The sequence below is a fragment of the Zea mays genome, chromosome 1 (genome assembly GCF_902167145.1).
Source record: "Zea mays cultivar B73 chromosome 1, Zm-B73-REFERENCE-NAM-5.0, whole genome shotgun sequence".
In the NCBI taxonomy this organism is placed as follows: domain Eukaryota; kingdom Viridiplantae; phylum Streptophyta; class Magnoliopsida; order Poales; family Poaceae; genus Zea; species Zea mays.
Window position 1 is genome coordinate 255,413,988 of NC_050096.1, and position 26,586 is coordinate 255,440,573.

The 26,586-nt window shown below is 45.8% G+C and overlaps 2 protein-coding genes across 2 annotated transcripts; one reads left to right on the forward strand and one right to left on the reverse strand.

Annotated features, from left to right (window-relative positions):
- Nucleotides 1–1,020: 1,020 nt before the first annotated feature.
- LOC100277881 (uncharacterized) lies at nucleotides 1,021–2,007 on the forward strand. Its single transcript, NM_001372526.1, has 2 exons — nucleotides 1,021–1,153; nucleotides 1,233–2,007. Exon 2 carries the CDS (start codon nucleotides 1,265–1,267, stop codon nucleotides 1,841–1,843), a length of 579 nt encoding a protein of 192 aa, NP_001359455.1. The 5' UTR covers nucleotides 1,021–1,153; nucleotides 1,233–1,264; the 3' UTR covers nucleotides 1,844–2,007.
- A 2,606-nt stretch (nucleotides 2,008–4,613) lies between these two features.
- On the reverse strand, nucleotides 4,614–9,421 carry LOC103643676 (uncharacterized). Its single transcript, XM_020546824.2, has 5 exons — nucleotides 9,033–9,421; nucleotides 7,763–7,927; nucleotides 7,356–7,528; nucleotides 5,219–7,247; nucleotides 4,614–5,123 (listed from the first exon to the last, which is right to left on the reverse strand). The coding sequence occupies exons 1-5, from the start codon at nucleotides 9,192–9,194 to the stop codon at nucleotides 5,064–5,066; spliced, it is 2,589 nt and encodes an 862-aa protein (XP_020402413.1). The 5' UTR covers nucleotides 9,195–9,421; the 3' UTR covers nucleotides 4,614–5,063.
- Nucleotides 9,422–26,586: the final 17,165 nt, after the last annotated feature.

Consider the following 26,586-nt stretch of genomic DNA (forward strand, 5'->3'; position numbering starts at 1 on the left):
CGGCGGTGCATAGAGTCGCGAACGGTTCGCGATTGAGGATCGGACGATTCGCGGTCTAAAACAGAAGCTAGGGTTTCTACCCGACAATCCGGATGGTTCGCACCTGGTGGCGGGACGGTCGCGTGTATACAGAGGCGATGGAGTTCACCAACAGCATCTGAATCTCACTCCAAGGTGGGACTCTGTCGAGGAGGAGAGATCCTAGGGTTTGGTTTATCTTGAGATTGACAGGTCACACAAGACGCCTCTAAACGACGTAAAACTGGAGAGAGGCAAAGATTAGAAGAAGGAGTCTATATTACTGTCTACTCCTATGGCAAAAAGTAAACAACGAAAGATAAATTAATTGTTTGATCGATTGTTGGTTCCTTAATCGACCTACCTCTTCAAATATATAAGAGGACGTCTAGACCTGTTTCTAGGCGTTCTCTAACAGCTCCCGCGGAATTAGATGAATAAACACACGAGGAGGTAGGCCAGAGTTTTAATCTTTGATCTTATCTAATCGTGGACCGTCCATGCAGTCGTTCCATAACCAATACCACAAATAATACAACACTATTCTTAAAATCTATAGTGTAAAATTTAGAACACGTTATCACACCTACGTTCACATGCATGCACACCAGCACTGTCGGTGAGACAGTGAATGCACTGCGTTGCCGTTGCATGTCCGGCCCGCCGAGGGAAGCAGTGCAGGCGTAGTACACGGCACCGGTGCTGTGGCTCTCGGCTGCCTCTGGCCATGTGGGGCCCACAATTGCGTGGGGGCCCATCCAGCGGCTAAACTAGGCCCCTGCCATCTGCCAATGCGGTCTGCTCCGGGAGGGGCAGCTCATGCATTGCACAGGATCATTCATGCCACTGCTCTTGTTCGGCCTGCCGAGCTTAAGGGGCCAGGGGCCAGCCCAAATATTCTCTCCATGCATCATTGCATTTTCTGCAGCCAAGAATTGACCAAGTTTTTTAGGTCTATATAAACCCCCCCACCCCTGCACTCACTCCCCACTCCCAAAACTTGCTTTTCCCTCTTGCTCTCTCTGTCTGTCTCATGCTGCATGCGTGCTGGCTTCAGGCAGCTTCTATGATCACTGACTGAACAAGAATCTGATCCGCTTCACTGAACAAGGAGAAAAAAAAGGGAGAGAACAAGGTAGAGTACAACAAACATATTTTGATCCGGTGGATTACTGATTGGTGATCTCTGCATCTTGCACCTTCAATTCTGGCAGAGGACTGAGAGCAAGGACAGAGGGCGGTGCAGATGGAGAAGCCGTTTGTGAGCCACTGCGACATGGAGATGGAGCTCGTGAAGATGGCCATGCTCAGGCACGAAGAGACCTTCAGGCAGCAGGTCCACGAGCTGCACCGGCTGTACCGGGTGCAGAAGCAGCTGATGGGCGGCCTGTCCAGGCCGTCGTCGGAACTCATCAGCTGCCGGCGGCGCCAGACCAGGCGGCGCAGGCAGCCGCGGCGCCGCGCGCTGGACCTGCAACTGCACCACCACCTCCCCGCCGTCGTCATCGCGCCACCGCCAGCGGAGGACGCCGGGCTGGAGCTGACGCTAGCCATCGGCGGTGGCGGCCGGTGCCGGAGGAGGCGCCAAGACGAGATTGAGACTAGCACGGGCACCGCTACGACCCCCTTAGGCTCGGGCTCGGACATCTCCGGGGGGAGCCTGCTGACGACGGCGGCGTCGTCCACGGACACCGGTGGTGGGTCGCCACCGTACCAGAGGGCAGTGCCGGCGTTTCGTCGTCTCCAGGAAGCGGCGGCGGCCAAGCAGCCACCGCGGTCGCCATGGCTCGTGCAGTGCGTCAGCGGCGGCCTTGAGATGGCGTGAGGTGGTCAATGCGTTTGGTTCTTGATTAGGATTCCAAGTTTGCGTAGTTGTTGGTTGTACTTGTACGAGAGGATGCAGCCATGCAGCTGCTAGTGGGTAGCCTTGTAGGCTGTACTAGCATGCATGTCAGGCAGCCGGTTTAACGATTAGTATCTCGCTTGACCAATTGCCGATTTGTGAAATTGTGTGTGATTTAAAATTAGTTTTGTGATTAGGAGGAGATGAGGGGAAAATTTTGGTGCAGCCGGCTGCAAACTAGAATGTTTACGGCACCTCTCAAAAAAGGAGGATAGGCCCACCTGCATGTCTATCAGGTAATATTTTAATTGTGTTGTTGCTTCTGTGGATGAGGTCTATCCTTCTTTTTTGAAGGGCTGCAAAGTTTACAGCCGGCTGCATCAAATTTTTTTCCGAGATAGAGATAATCATTTTAAGCTTTCGTAATCATTAATCTCCTTCATTTGCCTATTCTAGCGTGATGCGATGCCATGAGATCTAAGTTGACCGGATACTTGCAGGTTACCTTTGATTTACATGTAAGCGAATGCAAAAGCAAGAGTGTCAGGTTTAACATCACCAAGTAACCCCGTAATAATTTAGTAAAAGCAACACCACATTTTGCATAACCCCACTGCACCTTGCGAAATTAACAGATTAATTTCATGAGAATATATCTTATGCACATGCGAGTTTGGTTTATATAGTACATATATTAAATTATTATTATTCATCTTAGATCTAACGTCTCAAATTGTTCTATATATTTTACGAATACCACCATCAAAATGGAGTGTAGTAGTGGAGGGTATTATTTGAAAAATATAACAAACAATTATATCTAAGATGAATAGTGATGATTTCATATGTACATTATATGCATCAAACTCACATGTGCACAAGATATGTTCTCTAATTTCACAGCTGCTCCTTATATGACATAGTAACAGTACTAATGCCTTGTTTGGTTTGGGATGATTACAGTTTAGTCACTTTTAGTCCCTAAAGAAACAAACATGATGACTAAAGTGTGGTGAATAAACTTTAGTTCTTTAGGCCCCGTTTGGTTAGAAGGACTAATCTTAAGTCCCTGGTTTTTAGTCCCGTTTAGTCTCTATTTTGCCAAACGGAAAGACTAAAGTAGGGACTAATTGGCTTTAGTCTCTAGTCCCTTATATAGGTGCTAAAAGGGACTAAAGGGCAACATTTACTCCAATCACCTTTGCTAGAAAAACTGGTGTCAAACAAAATGGGGCATTTTAGTCTTTATGTGTTGTATTTAATGTATTTAGAATATGTTTAGTCCCTACAACCAAACAGGGTAGGGGCTAAGGCCTTGTTTGGTTCCCTTAGGCCCCGTTTGGTTTGGGCTAACTAAAGTTTAGTGACTAAAGTTTAGTCACTTTTAGTCACTAAAGAAGCAAACATATTGACTAAAGTGGGGTGACTAAACTTTAGTTCTTTAGTCACCAAATGGGTGACTAAAAGGGACTAAATTAGTATTTTTACCATATTTGCCCTCTACACTTTCTTCTTATAGCAAACATCCATTAATTAATAGGGGTAAAACAGTCATTATTCACAGCAATTAATGCTCTTTAGTCCGGTTTAGTCACTGGAACCAAACGGGTTACTTTAGCGACTAAACTTTAGTCACTAAAATTTAGTTTAATGACTAAAGGAACCAAACAGGGCCTTAGTCACTAAACTAAATTTTAGTGACTAAAGTTTAGTCGCTAAAGTATCCTGTTTGGTTCCAGTGACTAAACCAGACTAAAGAGCATTAATTGCTGTGAATAATGACTATTTTACCCCTATTAATTAATGGATGTTTGCTATAAGAAGAAAGTGGAGAGGACAAATAAGGTAAAAATACTACTTTAGTCCCTTTTAGTCATCCCCTTAGTGACTAAAGAACTAAAGTTAAGTCACCCCACTTTAGTCACTATGTTTGCTTCTTTAGAGACTAAAAGTGACTAAACTTTAGTCACTAAACTTTAGTCACCCTAAACCAAACGGGGCCTAAAATTTAGTCTCTGAACTAAAATTTAGTCCTAGTACTAATGGAACCAAACATGGTCTAGTTAGGGGTGACTAAAAGGGACTAAAGTAGTATTTTTACCTTATTTGCACTCTCCACTTTTTTTTCACCAAACATATACTAATTAATAGGGTAATACAGTCATTATTCACAATTAATGCTTTTTAGTCCGGTTTAGTCATTGAAACCAAACGGAATAATTTAGCGATTAAACCTAAAGTTTAGTCTAGTGACTAAAGAAACCGGGCCTACCTGCTATCTAATATGTGGGTTGCGCATTGTTCGGTAAAAGTTCTCTCTGTAATACATTCTCCACTCACTCTGTAACCTCTCGGGCCGACATGGCACCAGGTACCATTTACTACTACTAGTAGTACTAGCTAGGTCCACCCCCTGCTTCTCGTTCTGATGATCCAACTTTTCACCTAACTTTCACAGAAGAAGCAAAGAGCAGAGCATGCATGCAAAAATGTCAACTCAAGGAAAGGTAACAGCTGCAATTCAAAGTTTCAAAGAAGCTACACTTTTTTTGTTTTTTGTTTTGGGGGGGTACCAAACGTTGGAGGTAATCGAGAACATCTTCAGAACTTTGAATTACAAAGCTGCCTCAGAAGACCAAAAGGACAACTTGGGTTAAATCAGGTGCACCAATTTCGGGAAAATATCCGTTATGAGCATCTAGAAATGTTTCATGTGCGCGCAGAATCCACGCCGGCCTTTGACAAAGAAAAATAACAGTATCTCAGTATCTGTGATTCTGTATAAGCCAAAATAACAGTATCTATATAAGCCACAGCACTCCAGCAGTTAGTAACTGGCATCTAGGAAACTGCACTGGGCCTTTTCATTCGTCATCTCCAAAGGAGTTAATTTCACTTGAACTTGCTCGCAATTATATGCTAGACAATTGGACAACGATACGTAATTACATGGAAGGAACAACCAAAGGAGAATGTACCAGAGGCAACAACAAATACAAAAGGAGGATTCGAACCAAGTAACCTGTCGACAGTTTCACGCTTTGTTTGCGGCACTGGTACATGGCATGACGCCCTGGACATCTGATCCTCCCCCAAAACAACTGTCGGTTGTCAAAAGGAAGGAGGATCAGACTTCAGAGGATGCATTTTCCTCCAAGCTGGAGCGCAACGCATCAGATAATTTGTCCAGGTTTCAGTGAAGTCACGCCTCCCTTGCAGCAGCCATCTGCTTCTGTTCATCCTCGGCTATCCTCCAAGCGACCTGGAAAGTAGTAGAAACATTTTAGATGTCAGCCTGCACGCAAAATTTTTCTTTCTACACATCTCAATAGGATGTGCTTGGTTTGACAGAATTACCTTATCCCTCTCAATCCTTGATACATGGGGCTTCATCGAGTTCCCCAAACCCATTCCTCCCCACGCATCGAGAAGCTCCTTCTGTCTTGCTCTTCTACGCTCTTCGACAGGGTTAAAGCCACTAGCTGGTTTCTCCTCGGCAGCAGAAGCCAGTTTCGCCTGCTCGAGCTTCGTTGGACGCTTCACAAAGACGTCAGCCAGGCCTCCTTCGGCTCCATTTGTACATTGCGTCTGACCCTTCTTTACAATTATCATACCACCGTTCTTCTCATGCTCTATCTTCTCCTTGTCAAGTCTGGAGACATGTTTAATTAAGTTTTGATCTAAACTATCAGAAGCTGCAGCATTGTTACAGTGTGGTTCCCTCTTTGGTTCCACATCGGAACCTCCTTCTAGTGCATTCCTCTTTTCATATTCCAACTTCTCCCTTTCCAGTCGACTAATACGCTTCACTAAAACTTGATCTAAACTATCAGATGATTTTACATTGTTACCATTACTCCGCTGATCATGTGGCACATTGCTCCATCTTTCTCCCACTCCCAGTTCATTCCTCTTTTGGTAATCAATCTTTTCTCTTTCCAGCCTTGATACATGCTTCACTAAGATATCATCTAAGCCCTCTGTCACAGTTGCGCTTTGACCAAGCTTCTGGGGATGTTTCTGCACATTGATTTGTCCTTCACGTGCTTCCCTCTTTTCCTTCTCCAATCTATGGATTGGCTTGACGAAGATCTTATCCAGGCCAGCATCCAATGCATTGCCATCTATAGTACAAAAGGATTTAAGTGCTTCCAGCCTAGCAGCTTCAAGTCGAGTTAACCTCTTGCCACCATGTTTGCCCTTTGCACCAGATGGTGGTAACTGATGTGAATAGCAGTTTTTGTTCTCTTTGTCTTCTTGTACACAATCATCATTATCTTTTATGTCATTGTTGTCTATACAGGATTCCTTGGACTCACAGCTTCCCTTTGAATCACAGTTACTTTCAACTTCTGGCTGAATCTTGTTAAATTCCAGTTCTTTGTTTCTTGACTGCACATTTGATTTGACATCCTCACAATTTCCTTCCACCTGGTGAATTCTTTGGTTGATCTTCTTTGCTTCCAGGATTTCCTTCTCAAGCTTAGACACATGCTTCACCAGAATGCTGCTGAGGTCTGAAGTTGATTCTGGTGTCTTTGCATTGCTGCCTGTAAATTGGATGTGGGCACCTTGTGTGACAGACTTTACTAATGTGGATTTTCTGCTTGCTTCTCTTGCTTCCTGAACTTCTCTTTCAAGTTTTGAAAGATGCTTCACCAAGAACTTATCCAGACTCGGTAACTCAGAAGTGACTTCTTTCTTTGGTCCTTGGACACCAATAAAACTCGCTGCAGTGGAATACCTCCTTGCTTGTGATCTGAGTGACCCAGCACTAGTGTTATTCACAGCGCCTGTTTCATGATATTTGCTTCTTTCATTTTGTAGTTCAGCATTAAGGCCAGATGTAGCTACAATGACTGCTAAGGAGGCAAGTTCTTCTTCATGGAGAGCTTTTAGCCGTTCAAGCATAATGCTAACAACATCTATGGATTCTTGAACTTTTGTGGTATTGAAATCAGAAGCAACACAGCTGCCGCTGAGGTGTTCTTTATTGAGTTTCAACACAATTGCATCTTCATTGCTACAGTCAACCAGTTGTTGTTTATCTTCATGTTCTGCCAAATCAGGATTTTGGCTGATTTTCCATAATAGTTCCTTAAACTCTTCTCTCTTTGCTGAATCCGGAGAGTTTGCGAGTTGAACAAATGCTTTTTTTACTGCAGCAGAAACCTCCATATCAACCTGAAAAGCTGTCTGAAACGATGCGATAACTTTATGGGTTGATTGTGCTCCTGTATGCAACGATGATTCCACCTCATACTGCTTATGTGGACAGTCAGGTCTGTCATACATCATCACACCCAATGCCCGAGCTTCCTCGAATGCTTCAGTTGCTTGTAGCACTGCCTTCTCCATAACTTCTTCGGCATTTTTATTTTGGATCCTGTAGCAAAATAAAACAAAACAATGGATCAAGGATAATCAATATGATTAAATAACGAATGCATCAAGGTCCAGTAAAGAGACTAAAAGAATGAGGTTGTAGTCTCACCTGGCTGCTCGAAGAATTCGGCACCATGAAGCTTCAACCATAGCAGCTTTGCGAGCATCTGTTGCCTTTCTAGCTGCCTCTCTCGCTGCTATCTTCTCCCTTGCCATCCTAGTATAGTGAGGATTTGCATTTCCTAGAGTCTCATGGAGGGATGCGGTCATTCCATCAGTTTCCTACAGATGCCAGAAGGCAGAACTTTTATTTTTCATATTGAAAGTTTTTAAATTTTGATTTTTCCCGCTCCTTTTATTTTGGCTTATCTCTGGAGAAAGAATATTCAAAGAGCAAAAGAATTTAAATTGCACTTTTGTAACCTTGTAATGCAATAAAATACACTACAAAAATATTGAAAATCCATACCCATGTACTTTACCAATGAGAAGCACCAAACAAAACTCATCGAGTACCTGAAGATGCTTTATTTTTCTCTTCATGTATGATTCAGTCTTCTTCCGAGGGGTCCAGTTGACAGGGGAACCACTTCTTCGATTCTTAGATTTCTTGAAGTGCAATGTTGATTTATTCACATATTTCAAAAGTGAACCTCCTGCAAAATCTCTTGATCCTGAACTCTGCAAGAACCAAATGCAGAAATATGTGTTACCTTTTAACAATCATAAGGTTACAGAGAAAATATTTCAATTGAGAACAGAAGTTTTTGTTCTACTACTTTCTATACTGTGTAGGATATAAGATGAGTGAGTCATCGGTTAGAGGTGAGTAGACAGAATATTTAATCAGCTCACAAAGTGATAATCATGAATTGTAGTATATGGTGGTACATTTCAGTATCTCACACAAAACAAGGGGAAGAAATACACCTTCAAAGTTAGTAACAGTACTTTCTGGCAACAATGGACTACTCCAATCATAGAAACACTTAATTTCACGGTTGTGTCACAATTTTCATCTATTATATTGGTTGACAGCTACTTTCTTTAAGGAAAAAAAAGAACTAAAACATCACACTGCCATTTCTAGAGATATATTTATCTAACCTCAATATATATGAAGCTACATGTCCAAATGCTATAATCACGTTTGAGGCCAAGGAACTGGACAGTAAAAAGGCAACCACGTAACTTTTGATATTAGAAAAACATCAGTGATTGCAACCACGTAACTGATACAGACACATGGGCATTATGACTCCTTTTTTTTCTGTGCATGAATAAAAGAAGCGTGCATTCACAAGGACCCATACAGCCATACTTGATCCAGCTCTAAATTAGTCCTGGTACAAAGTACAAACCACATGATGATATCAGTTAACCCACAGGACATCTTATCTTACGAAATTGAAGCCTAAAGGACTGAAAATGGTGCGTATAAATAGCGCATCAAATAATTCGTAATCTAACTGCTCCATCGGACTGTAATCTGCAGAACAGAAATAGGGTTTGACCAGACATGATTTTGGCGATCCCGGGCAACGAGACCAGATAATTGATAGAAACCGGGTGGATTTGGACAAAACAAATCGTATGACCGCATCACTCCAATCCAGATCCAACAGCCGAAACCAGATCCCCTACTCGCACGCCAAGGCCACGCAAAGACCTCGATTCCTCCGACAACAACCGCGCGCCAAGCATCGAGCCGAGAACCCGGAGAACCAAACAGCGCGAAATCGCCAAAGCGTTAGGTACGAAATAAGATGGATGGGGGCGAGCGAACCTTACGGGAGCTCCCGCCGCTGTGGTTGGGGGAGGTCCTCCTGCGTTGCGCGGGCGTGGGCGAGGAGCAGCGGGCGGCACCGCACCCAACCCCGTCCCCGTCACCGTCGGCTGCTCTGGGAGGAGGGGGAGATGAGGAGGTGGGGGGAGAGGCGGCGGCCATGGTGCGGTGGGAGAGGAGGAGGTGGAGGCTGTTGGTCGGGGAGGCGAGGTCGCGAGGAGGTGGCCGGCTGGGGTATTCAAATTGAGGGGGGTAGCCGTTGCGGACATGAGGTGACCTGGCGCGGGCGGAGGAGCACCACGGTGGATCTGGGGGAATCGGATGCTCCACGGTTGTCCAAAATATACTTCTACAGTTCCGTGATTTGCTCCGCCCGGTTGCATCGAACGGCCCGCAAACCTCAATTCACGGTCGCATGAATGGGCCCATCAAACACCCACTAGTCCACGACACGACACCACGCTACTTCGCCACCTGTCGCCGTCGTCTTCTGCGAAGTCTCAACTGTGTCTCCATCTCACTCTACCGTCCAAGCTCGACGAAGCCGCGGAATCTCAACGGTCGCATAAATAAGAAATAAATAGAATAAATGTAAAGAAAGGACAGGAAAGAAAAATAAAAAGGAAATGTGTAGATATAAAAAGGAAAAGAAACACACGTACCTGGGGAGAGAGATGCGGTGGCCCGTGGAAACTCATGGGCCTCCACTCTCGAATGCGTGGGCCGGGCCGCTCTCCCATGTATGCGCGTTGCATGCGCTGCTCGTGCTCGCTGTATGGGCTGCCGATCAGTCAGACCGAAGGATGAATGGCGGCCAATGAGAGAGAGACGGATACTTTTTCTGCACGAAGGCAGCACTTTTGGTATGAGGAATCAAAGCTAAACAGTATCTATGTGAACAAATCAAATAGACCCATCCACGTAAGCAGCACGTGACAGATTTGCAACTTTTTTTTTAGTTTTTAAATGACTAAGGTAGTGTTTGGTTGAAGAGCCAAGTATAACGGAATCGTTCTGTCCCAATTTTGTTGTTGTTTGGTTACAAAGTAACTAGAACGGAATGGCTCCAATTAGGAAATATTCTCCTCAGGTCCGGAATCATTCCGCTCCAAAAAATCAATGGGACGGAGCCGCTCCGTTCCAATCCCGCTCTCACAGTCACGCTCCGTTCCGTTTACTCTGCAACCAAACAAAAAACAGAACCGCTCCGTTCCAGATTACCAAACACAGAACAAAGCGGCTCCGTTCCTAGAATCAGGAATGGAACGGCTCCGTTATACTTGGCTCCTCAACCAAACACTACCTAATGGAATGAGTCCGTCCCGTGTTCGGAAGAATTATAACGTCGTTTGTTTTCAACGTGTTTCCTTTTGTCCAACAAATCAAATAGTATGGATCCGTACGTTTCTCTTTCGCCTCTGCTTGCTTTGCTGGTGAGACGGCCCCGTACGTGCACCTGCTAGCGGTACGAGAGGCTAATCACTACTGCAACTCATAGGCCGGCTAAGCGATGCAGTTAAGGACGCACGCGATCTATATATTTGCTTTCGGTAGTAATTCCATCTCCAAGTTCTCAGCTACCCTGTCGCGTCGATCGTCCATGGACCATGGCATCCTATCATTCATTGCGACACGAAATTATCGGCCGGGGGCTCCTTGTGCAATCATGCTAATCTAGAACTTTTCACGAGATTAAAAAAAATCATCTCCAACTGTTGCTTGACCTTAGCTTTCGATCATTTTAGCACTAGGGAAAATGGATCCATCCTTGTAAAAAAAAATACACGCGCTCGTATCGCGCGGATCCTGCTCGTGCTAGGACCAAAGGATTCTTGGGCGTTCTTCTCCCGCTCTGGCCCTCGCCGACTCGAGCGCGGCTCCTCTGCCGTAACGTCTGGCCGCGACCGGATCCACGCATCAGTCGGCCACGCACGGCTAACGTTACGCACTACACGAAACATCTAAATTTTTGTGGGCCAAAAACTCATAAAAATAGATCTAAACCGACGAAAATAGAATAATAGCCGCCGAAAATAAGTTCGACGAAAATAGACACCTATTTCCGTCGGTACCGACGAAACATACCTATTTTCGTCGGCTTTCCCAAGGCCGACGAAAATAGTTGGTCGACTGACTATTTTCGTGGGTCCGGTGGTGGCCGACGAAAATACGTGCCCAAACTATTTTCGTCGGTCTCGGTGGTGGCCAACGAAAATATCCTGGGAACATATTTTCGTCGGCCACCACCGAGGCCGACGAAAATTGATGGTCCCCCCCAAAACAGATTTTTCTGCACCTATTAATAATTCACAGCAAAATACACAATATCACAATTCACATATACAGATTCACAAGCAAAATACATAATTCACAAAACACATTCACATATACATAAATAGTCCATGGTCCATTCAAATAAGTCCAGAGTCCATAAGTCCATTGTCCATTCAAATACAATTCACAAAACACACTCACTACTCACTCCTCACTCCGGCGGGCTGTGAGAGTTTTGGTCACTCCCTCCTCCGCCACCAGGAAGGTGGCCACTCCCTCCAGCACCATGGACGAAGAAGTCTTGGACGTTGACACCACCCTCCGATCCATGAGCATGTGACGCTGAACCCTGCAATTCATCAATCATTCAAATAAGGCTGTATTTTGCTATCCCTATACCTATACATTGCTGTGTTTGGTCAATATTTGCATAAAACTAAACATGGAACGTCACCTGTGATCCATGGTGAGGAGGAGGCTGTGCATGCATCCACGGGTACTGTTGTGCTGGCCACCCCAGAGGTGGTGGCACCCACCCCGTCGGTGGCGGTGCCATCCACGCTTGAAATGGCTGAGAGCCCGCCGGTGGCTGTGAGACCGGTGGCACCCATCCCGGGACTGGCTGCGATCCTTGGGGTGGTGGAGGCGTCCAAGTGCCTAGAGGTGCCTGCGTCCACCCAACACCGGTCCACTGTGGTTGCGACGCTGGAGCTTGTCCTGGCCACTGTCCCCATCCTTGTGCCTGCGAGCCATTTTTGATAATAAAAAAGAGTTGCTATGGAATTGAAGTGTTCAGATAGTGTTACCTGGGGAGGGCGAAAAGCAGGCAAGTTCATATCAGGGCCGAGTCTAGTAGTCATTTCCTGCAAATGGATGCAACGTTAGAATCACAACATTATACTTTGAATTCAATGACGACACGTGATGAGATAGACGAATTACCTGAAAATAAGAAGCCATATATTGCGTCAGCTGCCCAACCTGCTCCTGCACTGCTCGAGCCTGCTCCTGTGCTGCCCGAGTCTCCTCCTCCAGCTGAGCCTCTCGAGCAGACCTGGAGGAGCGAGAACTCCCTCCCGAAGACGATGTCTTCCCTTGACCTATTGTCCTGTTATACTCCACAACGCCGGTGCCAAAGGCAAACCTGCATGATACACATAGTTGAGCCATTAAGTGGACACATTCTTGTTAATGAAATCGTCGAATCAAACACAAACACCTCACCTGCCATGCTTTCTACCCCCACCACTGTGGTACAACGTCGAGGCATCTAAGTCTGAATGCATCCAGTCGAAGTCAGGCCCATGGTGTTGAGCCATTTCCTTCCCATATGCATTCTGCAAAGAAAGTTAGAGTTGGAGTTAGACACAAAATATGCAATTTAATTCGTAAATACAAACTTGTTTACCATTTTCTCCCTTGCCGCCTCGCTGCATAACACATCAGGGTTAGCCGGATCAGGGCCACGGTGACCACGGACGTAAACCTCCGTAAAACTTGGAGCAACTCCACTTTCAGCTTCCTGCATGAAAAAGAAGAGTTAAACCATAGAATTTTCATAGATGTAACATACAAGTTTGATTTATATACTTACCATGCGGCGTGCGGTACCAAGGTGTCCATCGGCGCCGTACCTGTGCCCCGGTCCTTCAGTGCCACGGTTGGTACGGTGCTTCTGGGACTCTGCAATCCACTCTGGCGACGCTCATCTCTTAGCCAACCACCTCCAGGCTTCCATGTCCTTCGCCAGCCAATCCACAACGCTCTCTAGGTACTGCTCCTCTGTGAGGTAGATCTCATTGGCCCCTAATGCTTTGCTCATTTTCTGCTCCTTTATCTTCTTGTAGTAGTAGTTGACGGCCGCGATGCGAGCATTGTACATGGCATCCTTGATTACCTTATCAGCGCACTTCCAAAAGTGCCTCTTCACACGTGCCCACTGAGCCTGATCCTCCTCGATCTCATTCGGCAATTGGAACCTCCCCTACATATCAATGGAGAAGTTAAGTTAAAGTAATATTAGGAGAAGCAATAATTCAGTGAATTTCTTATATACGAAAGTAAACTCACCCAGAACTCGTCCCACACAGCCACCTGACAAGTCCTTCGTTTTTGTTCCGAACTTCCCCCTCCGCTACTGCTTTCCCCTGACTCCCCTGGCTGGACATAGTCCTTTAGACCCCAGTCGGCCCACTGCATAGCCGCGAACCTCTCGCCATTGAGCTCCACCATGCCAGGGTAGTAGAAGCGACGAGGCTACCCAACACCGCGTTCACCTTGGGACGTCTGCCTGTACCGTCCCAATTCAAGTCTTCCCATGACCTACAAACATTAATAAAACAAGTAAACCAGTGCAATCACGTTCACATTAAAAAATTAACACAACAGAAATAAGCCCCACCATTCTCCATGCGACCGGATGAGCCTCCTCTCGGCAGGTCTCGGACCAAGCGCATTGCTCTTTTTATACCTAAGTATACAAGTAAATTCAATATGATGAAATGATTAAAAACTAATATCAATTAAACTAATATGCATAATAATACCTGAAGGACGTAGAACCATCTGACGCGTCGCCCGCGCTGCCTGCCCCCATAGGGTCAACCTCCTCATCCTGCTCACCCTCGTCACCCTGCACATGAGCATCCTGCTGAGGAGCCTCCTGCTCACCCTCCTCACCCTGCACTTCGTCTAGACAGTCGAGAAGTTGCTGCTGCCTCTGTCGGCTCTGTGAGGTGCCCTGAAAAAGCCCACTGCCCGAGCTGTCCTCGCTGGCCGCACTGCCCCCACTCCTCGATCTCCTATGCTTGAACATGTTCAACTGTAGATAAATTAATGTCAAACCACAGTATATGAAACAAATAATATGAAAATTAATAATGTGAAAATTGGAATGCATAGCTTAATTGATTAACTAAAAGAAACATACTAATCAAAAGTCATCCGCATCCGATGATGCTTCTTCGGCTCGTTGTTTATTCATACGCTCTTGATTTCGTTGGATCCTTACTGATCTTCTAACGACGACAGGTCGTTTGCGCTTTGACCTAGGTTCTTCAATTAAGTCGTTTGAATTGCAACAGATATTTTCAAGTCCTTCTCCATTGGTCACATGGAATCGGTGAGCTATGTCTTGATTCGACGCCGCTTCTGGTTGAAAAACAGCATCATCGTTGTCCCTGCTCGTACTCACGTAGTCAACACTCTCTGGAGCGACGACTTGTGGGTTGACTTTGATTGCAACCCACCAAGCCCTAAGGCTTGGGTGAGGATATGGCAGGTAGTACACCTGTTTTGCCTGATTTGCAAGGACAACATCGCTCATACTGCTCGGAATCCTAGAGCTATGCTTCACCTCGACATTACCATACTTGTCGACACGAGTCCCACTATGAGCATCAAACCAGTCACACTCAAAAAACACGACTTTAAGTTCTTTGGGGCCATCGAAAATCAACTCTACAATGTTTTGAAGAACACTGTAATAGTCCACTACTTTGTCATCGTCAACATATGAACTTGCCAACACACCACTATTGGTGGTGGCTGCCAATGGTCGACTCTTCTCCAATTTCACGGTTCGGAAGCGATATCCATTTACATCATAGCGAGTATAGTTCCGGACGGACACCGAGGTATGTGCCATTTGCTGCAAGTCTGGGTGCACAGAGTTTTTGGAAACCTATACAAGGAATTAGTATATGCATTATATCTTCCAAGTCCAAAATTCAAAGATTAAGTATGGACAATGAGAGAACGACAATTACTAACATAATTACGAAATCACTGCACGAAGTTTGGTCCACCTTTCAACCCATCACGTCGAAGATTTTCTAATTGGATGGCCGTAGGTTTACTAGTAGATTTCCAACATTCTTCATCAAACATGCTGGACATATTACAAACATGAAGATTACACACTATAGAAATTATGAGATGAGAAAATGGACGTAACTATGAGGAAAACTTACTCGAACGCCTCCTGTGTGCTGTCAATATTGCTATACATATATAGCATTAGCGTGTTCAAATCTGATGCTTCAATGTGACGTACACTTCCTTTTCCAACTGCTTTACCCGGATTCGCAAAAATTTGAAGGGTGCCTTGGGGTGATTCATTTTCGACATGAAGTCGCACTGAAGGCGCAAACACATTGTTGGCTCGAGCGAAATACCTGGTTGAGAATTGAGATATCTCCTTAAGGGCAAAAGCCTCCGCAATACACCCTTCAACTCTAGCCTTGTTCCGAACAGACGCCCTGAGCTTTTTCAACGCCCTTTCTATAGGATACATCCACCTGAATTGCACTGGTCCGCCTACCAAAGCTTCCCAAGGCAAATGCACAATTAGATGTTGCATCACATTGAAGAATCCTGGCGGGAAAACCTTTTCAAATTTACAAATAAGAATTGGAATTTCTTTCTCAAATTTCTGCATCAACCTCTTCGATACCGTCTTTGTGCATACTTCCCTATAGAAGTAACTCAACTCTGCAAATATGCTCCAAAGCTCATCCTTAAAATAGCCTCAAAACATCACGGGCATCAGCCTCTCCATAATAATATGGTAGTCATGGCTTTTCAAACCGATCAATTTACCGGTCTTCAGATTGACTGCCCGTTTCAGATTTGCCGCATACCGATCTGGAAATTTCAGATTCTTCAACCACTTAAATATTTCTTTCCTTTCATCCGGCTTGATGCAGTAATCAGCTCGCGACCTACTTTCATGCCCTTTATCGCTTACTTTCAACTCGAGCATCGGCCTCTTACAAATTTCAGCCATGTCTTTTCTTGCCTTTATATTATCTTTCGTTTTATCAGTCACATCGAAACATGTGCTTATGATGCTTTCAGCAACGTTATGCTCTTGGTGCATCAAGTCTATGTTGTGCGGCATGATCAAGGCTTTTGCATACGGAAGCTCCCATATTGATGAAATATGGGTCCAGTTATGGTCCTCCCCGTAGCCTTGGAACCTATCATTTTCTCCTTGCTTCAGACAAGCATGCCATGCCATTATCTGTGGTGCAGTTTGCCTCTTTGGTGGCCCATTTCTGATTTTGGCTCCACTTCTGAATGCAGTAAGCGAATTCCTGAAATCATGCTTGAATGGAGTCCAACGTCGATGAGCATCAAAGAATGACACTTTCCCACCATGCTTCAATCTGAATGCATCCGTATCATTCATACATATGGGACAACACAACCGACCATGGACACACCATCCAGACCAATCTCCATACGCCAGCAGATCATGCACTGACCACAAATAAGCAGCGCGCATGGTAAACTCCTTTTCAGTATGGCTGTCATAAGCCTTCACACCTCTCCACAATTGTTTCAGCTCTTCAATTAAAGGGCGAACAAACATATTCAGCTTTGACCCTGGATGCTCGGGGCCTGGGATGACTAGTGCAAGGAACATGAACTCTTCTTTATTGACCAACTCAGGAGGAAGATTATATGGCACAATGAAGACAGGCCAACACGAGTAAGGGCTTGCACTGGTATTGAAAGGTGTGAATCCATCCGTCGATAGACCAAGTCGTACACTCCTAGGGTCGTTTGCAAATTCGGGATCAAACTCGTCAAATGCCTTCCACGCATCACCGTCCGACGGATGGACCATTATGTCTGGATCAGTGACGAGACATACACCATTCTTTGGCCACGTCATATGCAGAGCTATTTCCTTGTTGAGGAACAACCTTGAAAGCCGAGGAATGATGGGCAACCGACGAAGTTGCTTAGCTGCGACCTTCGTAACTACCAATTCACCCTCATCATTTGTCACCTCGACATATCTAGAAGCTTCACAATGCTTACAACGGTCCAGCTTGTCATCCTCCTCAAAGAATAGCATGCAACTGTTGGGACACATGTCGATCTTCTCATATGTCATCCCAAGACCAGCCAACATCTTCTTTGCGAAGTACATATTCTTTGGCAACTTATGATTCTCCGGGAGAACCTCGCCCATAAGTTGGACGATGTCGTTGTAAGCACTGTTTGAAATGTTGTGCTTCGACTTTATCGCCATTAGTCTTGTGAGAGTCCCAAGAACTGACATCTGAGTGTGCTCGTGCAGTCTCTCTTCTCCCGCGGCGAGTAGCCGGAAGAATTCTTGAGCATCGCGTGGAAGCTGCCCCGGCTCCTCAGCGTTCATTTCAACCTCCCTACCAAGATCATGCAACATATCGTCCATCCTATCATGATCGTCATCAAGCTCCACCTCCGCGTCAACGTGTCTAATAGACTCTCCATGCCGGTACCATACAAGGTAGTTCAGCATAAACCCACTTTTGCAAAGGTGTTTCTCCATTTCTTCCTTCTTCTGAGGCCACTTGTTCTCGCAGCGATTGCAAGGACACTTCACTAGATGACCAGTTGCATCTTTGAAAGCGTGCTCAAGAAAAGCCTTTGTTACACTCATCCATTCATTCGAATGTGCCCCATCCTTTCTCCACCCGTCATACATCACCCTCCGATCACCGTCCATTTCAAAGGCTAAACAAAAGTCAAAGAACATCAACGATCGTCCGCGGCTTAATTAGGTGAACTCCCTATTAGGTAAAGGCCCTAAACCCACCCAAGAGTGTAGGCCGATGCTTGTGATTTATGACGTGTAGCCTACGATTGCCGCGAAATTTCGGCAGCATAACCCCGCTGCTCTCCAAGCACACGCCTGAACATGGTGTGTTGGAGAACAACTGGGTTACACAACCGAAATTCCGCGTCAATCGTAAGGCACATGTCACAAATCACAAGCATCGACTTACACTCTCAGGCTATCCAAAATACGTGGACAATTCCGGAACGGCGAACCTCACAAGCCAATGTGACGTTCGCCGTTCCCGAACGGGTGACGCATACGGTTCGCTACGGTTAACGATTAAAACTGAGAATAATGTATACCTGAGAAATTACGAAAACAATGTATACCTGAGAATAATGTACGAGTCTAGCTAACGGTGGAGAAGGTCAAGTCGGAAGAACACCTATGTACAAAAAATATTATTGTCAATAAAAAATTCGGCAGCACCTCCCCTATAAAGTGATGTTTCTAAAACCTGCAAATAAACGACAACACGATGGTTGCCAACACAGAAAACTACACGATAGCTACATAATAAACAATATGCTGACCAGTATATGCTAAACAATATGTTGACCAGTATATGCTAAACAATATGCTACAAGTATATGCTAAACAATATGCTACAAGTATATGCTAACTATATACTCACTAACTTTCCTTCATCCAATATACTAACAATTTCCTAACTATATAATCACTATATGGTTAGTTTAACATAATGCTATGTTAAACAATATACTTTACCATGTGCTAAGTAACTAAAAAAATTTAAAATTTTACCTGTCGGACTAGGAGGCGAGGCGGAGCTCGGTGCGGCTGCGGCGGGGGACGGCGGTGGAGAGAGCCGGTGCCCGAGGCTCTCGGGTCGAGGGCGGTGGTGGGGGCGAGGCTGCCGCGCAGTGGGGGCGCGTGTCGCCGGAGCTGCATGGGCGAGCGGTGCCCCGTCGAGGAGTCGGGGCGCAATGGGGCGGGCGCCGCCGGAGCTGCAGGGGGCCGGGGCGCGATGGGGCGAGCCGCCCGATCACCGGAGGAGGGGAGGGCACGCGGCGCGGCAGCGGCGCGGCGCGGTGGACGGGCGCGTGAGGCAGAGTGCGGCGACGAGGGATTAGACGATCGAGAGAGAAGGTGCGGTGAGGCTGGGATTGAAGATTAACGGCATCTATTTTCGTCGGCCTCACTGCGGCCGGCGAAAATAAAGGACTTATTTTCGTCGGCCGGGCTGGGACCGACGAAAATAGACAGCATTTTCGTCGGTGTGGAGGCCGACGAAAATAACTTTCGTATTTTCGTCGGCCTGCCGACGAAAATATAGCCTGGCCCACGAAAATAGGCCATATTTTCGTGGGTCACGAGGGCCGACGAAAATAACGTTTTATTTTCGTGGGCCGACCGACGAAAATAGCCCGGCCCACGAAAATTTATGTGTTTCCTGTAGTGACGGCAGAGGATCTCGATGCCTCGTTGACGTCTTCTTTCTGGTTGCTCCCGAATCCTCCCTTTCGAGGTTCTCATATATATAGGGTTTGTTAGTTTTACATACAATCCATGTAGGTTAAAGAGAATTAAGGGCTTATTGAAAGGGAAATGTGCCCTTGGGCCATTTCTAAGTATTTTGGTGATTGAGTGTCAACACAAGTGTTTAAATGTGAATCAACGCCCATGGATGAACAAAGTGCAAATCTAGAGAAAAGGTATGTTTCTAAGTCTTAGTACATTGGTTTTGTGTACTAATATATTTGTCTAAGTGTTAGAAACAGAAAGAAGAAGAAGAAGAGAAGACTTGGCTGTGTGCAGCCAAGGGGCTGTTTCGGTCTGGGGCACCGGACTGTCCGGTGGTGCACCGGACAGTGTCCGGTGCGCCAGGCTGCCTCGGCCGAAGAGGCCGCTCTCGGGTTTTTCTCCGGCGACTTCGGCTAAAATTCACCGGACTGTCCGGTGTGCACCGGACTGTCCGGTGAGCCAACGGTCGGCCGGGCCAACGGTCGGCCGCGCGATCGGCGCGCGACACGTGGCCGAGCCAACGGTCGGAAGGAAGCACCGGACTGTCCGGTGTGCACCGGACATGTCCGGTGCGCCAACGGTGCGCAGATCTGACTCTGACAGCAACGGTCGGAAGCGCTGTTTAAGGAAACAAATCGGGCACCGGACAGTGTCCGGTGTGCACCGGACTGTCCGGTGCGCCACGAGACAGAAGGCAAAGATGGCCTTCCAGATTTGTTCCCAACGGCTCCTAGCTGCCTTGGGGCTATAAAAGGGACCCCTAGGCGCATGGAGGAGTATACCAAGCATTCCTACAACTCTTCTAAGCACCAAGACATCAATCTCACGCATTCGTTTCATTGTGATAGCATATAGAGCTCTTGTGGAGTTGTGAACTCTTTGTGTTGCGTTGCGAGCTCTTGTTGTGACTTGTGTGCGTGTTGTTGCTCTGATTTTCGAGTCTTGTGTGTGTTGCTCATTCCCACCTTACTCCGTATTTCTTTGTGAACTCAATTGTAAGGGCGAGAGACTCCAAGTTGTGGAGATTCCTCGCAAACGGGAAAAGATCAAAGGAAAGAAAAACACCGTGGTATTCAAGTTGATCATTGGATCACTTGAGAGGAGTTGAGTGCAACTCTCGTCCGTTGGGACGCCACAACGTGGAGTAGGCAAGTTTTGTACTTGGCCGAACCACGGGATAACCACCGTGTCAACTCTGTGATTGCTTTCTTGTGGTTATCGTGTTGTGAGTTCTCTCTAGCCACTTGGCCATACTTGTGCTAACCCTTAACAAGTTTTTGTGGCTTAAGTTTTGAACTTTTACAGGATCACCTATTCACCCCCCCTCTAGGTGCTCTCAATTGGTATCGGAGCCGTTCTCTTCAAGAAAGGGACTAACCGCCCGAAGAGATGGATCCTAAGGGGAAGGGAATTGTGATCAACGACAAGGAGAAGGAGTCCTTCGTCAACGAGCCAAGGGATGACAAGTCCAATGACTCGGGCTCGGGCCACAAGCGAAGAGATGGGAAGAAGAAGAAGACAAGACGCATCAAGGAGATCGTCTACTACGACAGCGATGAGTCCTCTTCTTCCCAAAAGGACGACGACCACGACAAACAAAGGAAACCGGTTAATTCTAACTTTTCTTTTGACTACTCTCGTATTCCGCAAAGTTCAAATTCACATTTGCTTTCTATTCCACTCGGCAAGCCCCCACACTTTGATGGGGAGGACTACGGATTTTGGAGCCACAAAATGCGTAGTCACCTATTCTCTCTCCATCCTAGCATATGGGAGATTGTAGATAGTGGAATGCACTTTAATAGTTCGGATAGTCCTATATTCATTAATGAGCAAATCCATAAGAATGCACAAGCTACTACTGTTCTTCTAGCCTCATTGTGCAGGGATGAATATAATAAAGTGAGTGGCTTGGATAACGCCAAGCAAATCTGGGATACCCTCAAGATCTCTCATGAGGGAAATGACGCTACCTTGCTCACCAAAATGGAGTTGGTGGAGGGCGAGCTTGGACGGTTCGCGATGATAAGGGGCGAGGAGCCAACTCAAACATACAACCGGCTCAAGACCCTTGTCAACAAGATAAGGAGCTATGGAAGCACGCGATGGACGGACCACGACGTCGTCCGCCTAATGCTAAGGTCCTTTACTGTTCTTGATCCTCATTTGGTGAATAATATTCGTGAGAATCCCAGGTACACCAAAATGTCGCCCGAAGAAATTCTTGGAAAATTTGTAAGCGGGCGGATGATGATCAAGGAGGCAAGGTACGTCGATGACGCGTTGAACGGTCCAATCCACGAGCCTCAACCCATTGCTCTCAAGGCATCGAGGAGCAAGGAGGCACTACCAAGCAAGGTGGCGCAAATTGAGGCGGCCGGGCTTAATGATGAAGAAATGGCTCTCATCATTAAGCGCTTCAAGACGGTGCTAAAGGGTCGCAATGGACAGCCGAGCAAGACTAAGACCAAGGGGAAGCGATCATGCTTCAAATGCGGTAAGCTTGGTCATTTTATTGCTAACTGTCCTGATAATGAAAGTGACCAGGAAAAGGGAAACAAGAGGGAAAAGAAGAAGCATTATAAGAAGGCAAAGGGTGAGGCGCATCTAGGCAAGGAGTGGGACTCGGATTGCTCCTCGTCCGACTCCGACAATGAAGGACTCGCCGCCACCGCCTTCAACAAATCAACCCTCTTCCCCAACGAGCGTCGCACATGCCTTATGGCAAGGGAGAAGAAGGTATGTACTCGCAACTCTACCTATGCTTCTTCAAGTGAGGACGAATCTAGTGATGAGGATGAAGTAGATTATTCATGTTTGTTCAAGGGCTTAGATAGATCTAAGATAGACAAAATTAATGAATTAATTGATGCCTTGAATGAAAAGAATATACTTTTAGAAAAGCAAGAGGATTTGTTGTATGAAGAGCATGATAAATTTGTTGAGGCACAAAAATCCTATGCTTTAGAAGTTAAAAGAAATGAAATGCTTTCTTTTGAACTATCTACTTGTCATGAAACCATTTCTACTTTGAAAGGTGTCAACAATGATTTAAATGCTAAATTAGAAGTAGCAAATAAATCCAATTCTTGTGTAGAACATGTTGAAATTTGTACTAGGTGTAAAGATTTTGACGTTGATGCTTGTAGTGAACACCTAGTTTCAATTTCCAAGCTTAATGATGAACTGGCTAGTCTTAATGCTCAACTTAAGACTAGCAAGAATGATTTCGATAAGCTAAAATTTGCAAGGGATGCCTACACAATTGGTAGACACCCCTCAATTAAGGATGGACTTGGCTTCAAGAGAGAAGCTAAGAACTTAACAAGCCATAAGGCTCCCATTCCTGCCAAGGAGAAAGGGAAGGCCCCTATGGCTAGTAATGTGCAAAAGAACCATGCTTTTATGTACTATGATAGGAGATATTCTAGAAATGCTTTTAGAGGTCATGATGTGTTTGATTCACATGCTTATGACTCTTATGCTATGACTGCTTCTAGTTCTCATGTTATGCATGGTAGAAATATGTCTAGGAGAAATGCTATTCATCATGTGCCTAGAAAGAATGTTATTCATGCTCCTAGGAAAGTAGTGAATGAACCTTCTACAATTTATTGTGCTTTGAATACTTCATTTGCAATTTGTAGAAAGGATAGAAAAGTAATTGCTAGGAAGTTAGGGGCAAAATGCAAAGGTGATAAAACTTGCATTTGGGTCCCTAAGGAAATTGTGACTAACCTTGTAGGACCCAACAAGAGTTGGGTACCTAAGTCCCAAGCCTAAATTTGCCTTGCAGGTTTATGCATCCGGGGGTTCAAGCTGGATTATCGACAGCGGATGCACAAACCATATGACGGGGGAGAAGAAGATGTTCACCTCCTACGTCAAGAATAAAGATTCCCAAGATTCAATTATATTCGGTGATGGGAATCAAGGCAAGGTAAAAGGTTTAGGTAAAATTGCGATTTCTAATGAGCATTCTATCTCTAATGTATTTTTAGTAGAGAGTCTTGGATATAATTTGCTATCTGTTAGTCAATTATGTCATATGGGGTATAACTGTCTATTTACAAATGTAGATGTGTCTGTCTTTAGAAGAAGCGATGGTTCATTAGCTTTTAAGGGTGTATTAGACGGCAAACTTTATTTAGTTGATTTTGCAAAAGAAGAGGCCGGTCTAGATGCATGCTTAATAGCTAAGACTAGCATGGGCTGGCTGTGGCATCGCCGCTTAGCACATGTGGGGATGAAGAACCTTCACAAGCTTCTAAAGGGAGAACACGTGATAGGTTTGACTAACGTGCATTTCGAAAAAGATAGACCTTGTGCAGCTTGTCAAGCAGGTAAACAAGTGGGAGGAGCACATCACAGCAAGAATGTGATGACCACTTCAAGACCTCTGGAGCTGCTGCATATGGACCTCTTCGGACCCGTCGCCTATCTAAGCATAGGAGGGAGTAAGTATGGTTTAGTTATTGTTGATGACTTTTCCTGCTTCACTTGGGTGTTCTTTTTGCAGGAAAAGTCCGAAACCCAAGGGACCCTCAAACGCTTCCTCAGGAGAGCTCAAAATGAGTTTGAGCTCAAAGTGAAGAAGATAAGGAGCGACAACGGATCTGAGTTCAAGAACCTTCAAGTGGAGGAGTTCCTTGAAGAGGAAGGGATCAAGCACGAGTTCTCCGCTCCCTACACACCACAGCAAAATGGTGTGGTAGAGAGGAAGAACAGGACGCTCATCGACATGGCGAGGACGATGCTAGGAGAGTTCAAGACCCCCGAGTGCTTTTGGACGGAAGCCGTGAACACGGCGTGCCACGCCATCAACAGGGTCTACCTTCATCGCCTCCTCAAGAAGACGTCGTATGAGCTACTAACCGGTAACAAACCCAATGTATCGTACTTTCGTGTATTTGGGAGTAAATGCTACATTCTAGTGAAGAAGGGTAGAAATTCTAAGTTTGCTCCCAAAAGCTGTAGAAGGGTTTTTATTAGGTTATGACTCAAATACAAAGGCGTATAGAGTCTTCAACAAATCATCGGGTTTGGTTGAAGTCTCTAGCGACGTTGTATTTGATGAGACTAATGGCTCTCCAAGAGAGCAAGTTGTTGATTGTGATGATGTAGATGAAGAAGATGTTCCAACGGCCGCTATACGCATTTGAGTCATAACCTAATAAAAACCCTTCTACAGCTTTGGGAGCAAACTTAGAATTTCTACCCTTCTTCACTAGAATGTAGCATTTACTCCCAAATACACGAAAGTACGATACATTGGGTTTGTTACCGGTTAGTAGCTCATACGACGTCTTCTTGAGGAGGCGATGAAGAAGATGTTCCAACGGCCGCTATACGCACCATGGCGATTGGAGAAGTGCGGCCACAGGAACAAGATGAGCAAGATCAACCTTCTTCCTCGACCATGGTGCTACCCCCAACTCAAGACGATGAACAGGTTCATCAACAGGAGGCTGGGAGAGCACAAGATGATAACGTGATGGAGGAAGAAGCGCAACCGGCACCTCCAACCCAAGTTCGAGCGATGATTCAAAGGGATCATCCCGTCGACCAAATTCTGGGTGACATTAGCAAGGGAGTAACTACTCGATCTCGATTAGTTAATTTTTGTGAGCATTACTCCTTTGTCTCTTCTATTGAGCCTTTCAGGGTAGAAGAGGCCTTGCTAGATCCGGACTGGGTGTTGGCCATGCAAGAGGAGTTAAACAACTTCAAGCGCAATGAAGTTTGGACACTGGTGCCTCGTCCGAAGCAAAATGTTGTGGGAACCAAGTGGGTGTTCCGCAACAAACAGGACGAGCACGGGGTGGTGACGAGGAACAAGGCTCGACTTGTGGCAAAAGGTTATGCCCAAGTCGCAGGTTTGGATTTCAAGGAGACCTTTGCTCCTGTGGCTAGGCTAGAGTCAATTCGAATCTTGCTAGCATATGCCGCTCACCATTCTTTCAGGTTGTTTCAAATGGATGTGAAGAGCGCTTTCCTCAATGGGCCAATCAAGGAGGAGGTGTACGTAGAGCAACCCCCTGGCTTTGAGGATGAACGGTATCCCGACCATGTGTGTAAGCTCTCTAAGGCGCTCTATGGACTTAAGCAAGCCCCAAGAGCATGGTATGAATGCCTTAGAGACTTTTTACTTGCTAATGCTTTCAAGGTTGGGAAGGCCGATCCAACTCTTTTTACAAAGACATGTGATGGTGATTTGTTTGTGTGCCAAATTTATGTCGATGACATAATATTTGGTTCTACTAACCAAAAGTCTTGTGAAGAGTTTAGCAGGGTGATGACGCAGAAATTCGAGATGTCAATGATGGGCGAGTTGAACTACTTCCTTGGGTTCCAAGTGAAGCAACTCAAGGACGGCACCTTCATCTCCCAAACGAAGTACACGCAAGATCTGCTAAAGCGGTTTGGGATGAAGGACGCCAAGCCCGCAAAGACGCCGATGGGAACCGACGGACACACCGACCTCAACAAAGGAGGTAAGTCCGTTGATCAAAAAGCATACCGGTCAATGATAGGTTCTTTGCTTTACTTATGTGCTAGTAGACCGGATATTATGCTTAGCGTATGCATGTGTGCTAGATTTCAATCCGATCCTAAGGAGTGTCACTTAGTGGCGGTGAAGCGAATTCTTAGATATTTGGTTGCTACGCCTTGCTTCGGGCTCTGGTATCCAAAGGGGTCTACCTTTGACTTAGTTGGATACTCAGACTCCGACTATGCTGGATGTAAGGTCGATAGGAAGAGTACATCGGGGACGTGCCAATTCTTAGGAAGGTCCCTGGTGTCATGGAACTCTAAGAAACAAACATCCGTTGCCCTATCCACCGCTGAGGCCGAGTACGTTGCCGCAGGTCAGTGTTGCGCGCAACTACTTTGGATGAGGCAAACCCTCCGGGACTTTGGCTACAATCTGAGCAAAGTCCCACTCCTATGTGACAATGAGAGTGCTATCCGCATGGCGGAGAATCCTGTTGAGCACAGCCGCACAAAGCACATAGACATCCGGCATCACTTTTTGAGAGACCACCAGCAAAAGGGAGATATCGCAGTGTTTCATGTTAGCACCGAGAACCAGCTAGCCGATATCTTCACTAAGCCTCTAGATGAGAAAACCTTTTGCAGGCTGCGTAGTGAGCTAAATGTCTTAGATTCGCGGAACCT